General features: G+C 51.0%; 2 protein-coding genes across 2 annotated transcripts in view; one reads left to right on the top strand and one right to left on the bottom strand.

Moving 5' to 3' along the window:
- The first annotated feature begins 65 nt into the window (after nt 1–65).
- Nucleotides 66–3,261, top strand: RPL11 (ribosomal protein L11). Its single transcript, XM_009648511.2, has 5 exons — nt 66–250; nt 676–782; nt 1,190–1,321; nt 2,097–2,207; nt 3,187–3,261. Exons 1-5 carry the CDS (start codon nt 127–129, stop codon nt 3,214–3,216), a joined length of 504 nt encoding a protein of 167 aa, XP_009646806.1. The 5' UTR covers nt 66–126; the 3' UTR covers nt 3,217–3,261.
- A 1,407-nt stretch (nt 3,262–4,668) lies between these two features.
- LOC104134912 (kelch-like protein 31) overlaps nt 4,669–5,470 on the bottom strand; it is a 7,338-nt gene continuing 6,536 nt past the window's right edge. The window contains exon 4 of the mRNA XM_009648510.2: nt 4,669–5,460. Coding sequence (XP_009646805.1) covers nt 4,956–5,460 — 505 coding nt within the window. The 3' untranslated portion in view covers nt 4,669–4,955. The remainder of the gene's footprint in view (nt 5,461–5,470) is intronic.

Raw genomic sequence — 5,470 nt, 5'->3', positions numbered from 1 at the left:
CGGCTGGGGGCCCTGGGCGACGCGGCCGGCGGCCGCTGGGGCGAGCGGCGGGCTGTCTCCCGGTTGCCCCCCGTTAGCTTCCATATCGTTTCTCCGTAGCAAGACCAAGGCGAAAAGGAGAACCCCATGCGGGAGCTGCGCATCCGCAAGCTCTGCCTCAACATTTGCGTTGGGGAGAGCGGGGACAGGCTCACCCGAGCGGCCAAAGTGCTGGAGCAGCTGACGGGCCAGACCCCCGTCTTCTCCAAAGGTGAGGAGCGGGTTTTCCTGCCGGCCGCCGAGGGGGGCTGCAGAGCAGCGCTTTGTTTTCTGCCTTCAGCAAGTGGTTGTTTTCCTTCCTCCTGGGAGCATGCGGAGGGTGAAGCGGCAGTGTGGCTGCCGGGGAAGAGGCTCCTTGGCAGAGCCGGTGTGGGGAGATCTGCTCTGGTGTGGGCCTTGCTGTGAGAATCGGGGGCCTGAAATACTCAGGTGCTGGTGCTTGTTTCTGTAACTTGAGTTCTGCCTCCAGACTCAGGCTGCTGCTCTGCCCTCATCCCCAAAGAGGGAACGTGCGGTTATCTTCATCCTTGTCTTCTTTCCTTTAAAGTAGTTTTTTCAGTCGTCTTAAGCAAGTCCTGAATCCCCTGCGCGGGAATTCTTTGAATAGCCTGTAAGTGTAATTATTGCTGCCTACAGCACGATACACCGTAAGATCCTTTGGCATCAGGAGAAATGAGAAGATTGCTGTTCATTGCACGGTTCGCGGGGCCAAAGCAGAGGAGATTCTGGAGAAGGGGTTGAAGGTGAGAATTTGGCTGATCTGGATGTTTGATTTGTGAAAGAACAAAGCTTAACCTGTACCAGCTGAGAAGATGTGTGCTTTGAAACGTTGCCTGTGATCTAGTTACAGGTTGGACGTGGGTGTTAAGGGTTGGGGTAGCAGCACTGATGCACAGGCTGCTGTGTTTGCACTGTTGCGCTGCCTGGTTGCTGCTTCAGCCTTCTTTAAGAGCTAGCGAGTGCCAGTTGCTGCTTTCTCTTGAATTTCTGTCTTTACTGCTGTGATTTATGAGCAGACTGGGAGCAAAATCTTGGGGCTAAAGGCTTAGTGTGTAAGTGAGTTGTGGGTCTGCTAGCAGTTGGAATAAACAGGACTTCTTATGCTGTTTGCAGTTAATAACAAAATAGTGACTGTCAACAAATGTTTCAGGTGCGAGAATACGAGTTGAGGAAAAACAATTTCTCAGACACTGGGAACTTTGGCTTTGGAATCCAGGAGCACATCGATCTGGGGATTAAATACGATCCCAGTATTGGTATCTACGGCTTGGACTTTTATGTGGTGCGTATTCCCCGCTTCCCTGCAGCTACTGGGCTTGTGTGAAAGGAACCTAGAATGATAACTGGCTGACGTGAATTTCCTGGCAAGTGCTGGAAGATAGAAAAAATGTCAACAAAACCCAAGTCTGAACTGAGATTCCCAGGGCTGCCGTAAAATCCCTGATTTATGACATGTCTCTCAAAGCCTCTTCAGAAACAAAAACTGTTGCTCTTACTGGTACTCCTGGGATAACGCTCAAACAGTTGTGCTGTGTTTAGGGGAGGTAGGAGCAGCAGGGGCTTCAGGACTGCGGGCTCAAAGATGGGCTGCATTGCTGGAAGATTCTCCCTGTGTGTAGAGGGTTAGGGACGGGTCGTGGAGCAGTGGTGGCGACTGGCGTGTTTGAGTCGTTCCATTCTGCCAAGCCTCACTAAATCTCCGAAACAGAGGGAAGCTGTTCCACACGTGTTAGCAAATGCTGTTTGGTGTATCTTTTCTCGAGGGCTGAGGCCTCTGGGTATGGAATAGTGAATCTTCCACACTCATTTTGCTTTCCCTGAGTCTGTAAGTGCCAAGTTGTCCAGCCTAGGAGCTGTCCCTGTCAGCTTACCTGTCTGCTTAGAATTACTTTTCAGTTTACAATGAGGCTGTAGAGGATAACGCTCTTGGTGTTGAACATGACTCGGACAATGAGACGTTACTGATGTCGAAATTCTAGCCTTCCCTCCTAGAAAACTGTTAAAAAAATAAATAAATGCCAGAATGAAATAGTGCTGTTGGTCGTCTCTCCTGGCAGGTGCTGGGCAGGCCTGGTTTCAGCATTGCTGACAAGAAACGCAGGACTGGCAACATCGGAGCCAAACACAGAATTGGGAAGGAAGAAGCCATGCGCTGGTTTCAGCAAAAGGTAAAGTCCCTCTTTATTTTTGTATCCCAAGAGTTTCCTAGCAAGTATTGGCAAAATGCTTCACTGCGGAAGGACTGGAACAACTCACTGGGCAGGAGGAGATCTTGATCTTGCTTAAATCATTGATTCTTACTGCTTTGGGGCAGTAGAAGCTGTGTTTGAGCATGAGTGCTGTTCATGCTGCCTTTTCTTTTTTTGCGTGTGCTGAGCTGAAAGAGAAGCTCTTGCAGGATAGCTGGAAGTATCAGCTCTTGTGTAAATCTGTCTGCCACAGTTTTTGGGGGCATTCTGTGTACATGGATCACAAGTGATTGAGGCAGGGTTAGGATTTGTTTATCTGCCACAGCTCCTAGCTCAGCTGCCACGCTTGAAGGATTGTGTGATCCAAATAAAACAAATTCTTGGTTTATCTGTCTGTAGCTGACACAGACTGAATAATGAATGGGAGGTGCCGAAAGTGTGATTGGAAATGCTCAGAGATGGGGACTGCTGATACTTTTTCAGAGGTGGAAAGGGCAGGCAGTCTGCCTGGAGGCTCCTTACTGGTTACTCTGCCTAGTTCTGCACCGGCCCTACTCTGCACAGGGTGGGCTCCAGCCTGCTCCTCCTGGATGGTGCTTTTCCTCCCTCATGCCTAGTTCTGTTTACTGTGGCATAGTTACCTTCAGGGGCCACGTCCTGGGACTCTAAGAGAGTCTAGTTCTGGTCAAATGGAGCTGTGAAGGGTGGGGCTTCTTGGTTTGCTGGGCTGATGAGCGGAGTTTAATGCTTATCTGAACAAAGTCAGGCTTGGAAGTTAACAGCAGAGCAGCAAGGCAGAAAGGCAGTTAGCTGCTCACCTGGGAGCACTGGTGTTCCATGTCGGTGTTGTCTGGCTGGCTTGGAATGAACGTGGTGGCTCAGTTTTCACTACAGTGGTACTGCACCTTTACCTGACAGTGCTTTCTCACTTGGTTCCTTCTCTTTTTATTTCTCACAGTATGATGGCATCATCCTTCCTGGTAAATGAGCAGTTCCTGTTACCAAAAAAAGCAAATAAAATTTTCTAACCCCTAACTTCTGTTGTGAATTTTGTGGGGGCTCCTCCTGACCTGGGAAGCTGCTGGGAGCAAGGGTCACTCACACTGAAAAGGCAGCAGAAAGACATGGACTGATGCTGTGCACTTGAGGACAACGTGGTGGTCTTGAGGAGCGGGTGTTGGATTTAGGTGGATACAGTCGCTGCTTCTGTACTGCACAAATAAAGTGTAGAACTTTTACTAGAGTCCGCAAGTGGGCACAGAAAGGAGGAAAAAAACCCAATGCTTTGTGACCACTGCAGTTGTAGAGCATAGTTTCTGGAGGGTTAAATTCCTGAGGGGAACAAAGTTGATGTGCTGATTCTCACCCTCCACAGACCAACCTGGGAGTCCTAAGGGCAGCCTGCTCTTCAGTGAGCAAGGGGTTCTGAATTAGCAGAAGAAACTCTGTCGCTCTAGGAGCTATTGGGAGTGCAAGTTCAATGGGAAGCCAAAGGGAATGGTGCACATATCCTCTTAAAGCAGAGCTGTAAAGCCAAAATGTGGCTGAGGGTTTTTTGTCTAAGCAAGCGTGACAGGACTGGTAGGAAGGGGCTTGGCAAGGCCTGTGGTGGGGACTGGTGCGGCTCCTGAGCTGAGATTTAAACCTGGTGTCGTGAGGGAGAGCTGAGATCAGCTGCAGAAACCCCTGACCTGGGCTGCTTCTGTGGGTAGTGTGAGTGACCTCAAGTGCCTGTACCTGCAGCTGGTAGAGTTGTTTTTACCCTGCAGATTGTGGTGCTCTAAATGTGCTGTAGAAATCCTGAAGCAACTCCTGGATGGGCTTGGAACACAGAGGATGAATCTTGAGTGGTCTCTTAAAATGTTTCAGGAGTGTGAACTTAACACTGCTGTAATTACACAGCCAGAGAGTTTTCACCTGCAAAGGAATGGCCTTTATTGTTTAAACAGAAAATTCCCTGCAGGACAATACAGCTCACACAAGTGGCATTCAGCAACACCCTTGCCTCTGCCTGCCTCTGGTGTTCAGTCCTCTCTTGCATCTCACAGTAAACAAACTCACTTCCATGCAAGTCCGCACACACTCCACTGTCAGTGATTGCGCAGCGTTCTCTGAAAGACTTTGACCGTTCACTTGTCAAGCCTGTCTGGAGTTGTAAATGAGGGGAGGTTGCCAGTGCTGTTCAGGATGGAGTCCACTCCAAAATACACAGGGCAGCGTGTGCGGTGCATGCTGACATGCACGGGGGAAAGTAGAATTTGAACAGAAATGATGTTCTGCCTTGGTATAGCTTTATGCTTGATGCTTGGTTTGAGATCCTCTCACGTTCTTGTGCCCAATAGCAATGCTGCTGTTGTTTTTGAAGTGTCTCGCAATACTACTACGGTGGAATTTCTCCTGTGTTTTTCTAGGGTTTTTTTTTTAATTTTTGTCCCATTTTTTTCCAATCCACGCTGCGATACAGTGCGCTGAGGAGAAAAGCTCTTCTGTCCTGCTTGTTTCTGTGTCTGTCCTGCTTGAGCAATCCCCGCTTGAGCTTTGGGATGGAGATGCAGGCAGCTCAGAAGACACTTTCCTAGAGCCCAAAAGTTGCCATGATGGAACAAGTGTTTGAGACTTTGCAGCAACTCCAAACATCAGTGTGCCTCCCCATCCAGCTATCCGACACTTCTCAGCTCTGTCTCCTTCCCTAGCTGCTGGCACAAGCCACGTGGCACCCAAGGCTCTTTATGTGCTGGCTGCTGCCGAGGCCACAGAGCTGGCCCGGGACCTGGAGCTCAGGGAGCGTGGGAGGATGATAGTGCAGCACGAGACACCCACGGTGGCCTCGGGGAGGTCCTCATCCTCGGCCCACTCATTGAGGTCAGGATTGTAGCACTGCACACGTTTCTGATACCTCTTCCCGCTCTCGTTCCAGCCACCCACCAGGCACAAGCGCCCTTCCAGCAGAGCCACCCCGGCCGTGCTGACCCCCGTGGGCAGGGGTGCCACATAACTCCACTGCCCTGTGAGTGGGCTGTAGCACTCCACGGGCATCACGTCCACCCGCTCGCCCTGGGGACCCAGCTGGCTCCCACCCAGGACATACGCTCGGTCGGCCACAGTGGCTGCACAGTGCCAGCCCCGGGGGCTGCTGAGCCTTGCCTGCTCCCTCCAGGCGTCGGCACTGGGCTCATAGCAGCACACGGTACGGGAATAGGCGTGGCTGGTGTAGACGCCAGGGACCAGGGGCCTGCCCTCGA

This window comes from Egretta garzetta, unplaced genomic scaffold (assembly GCF_000687185.1).
Source record: "Egretta garzetta isolate BGI_Z169 unplaced genomic scaffold, ASM68718v1 scaffold101, whole genome shotgun sequence".
NCBI classification, from domain to species: Eukaryota; Metazoa; Chordata; class Aves; order Pelecaniformes; family Ardeidae; genus Egretta; species Egretta garzetta.
Note: the sequence above shows the minus strand (reverse complement) of the source record. Positions and strands in the feature narration are given on the sequence as shown.

Excerpts from the sequence above, each read along its gene's own strand:
- RPL11 (XM_009648511.2), top strand. The coding sequence starts at position 127 with ATGCGGGAGCTGCGCATCCGCAAGCTCTGCCTCAACATTTGCGTTGGG. Across the intron at positions 251-675 it reads GACCCCCGTCTTCTCCAAAG|CACGATACACCGTAAGATCC; the intron begins GTGAGGAGCGGG and ends TGCTGCCTACAG. Across the intron at positions 2,208-3,186 it reads TGCGCTGGTTTCAGCAAAAG|TATGATGGCATCATCCTTCC; the intron begins GTAAAGTCCCTC and ends TATTTCTCACAG.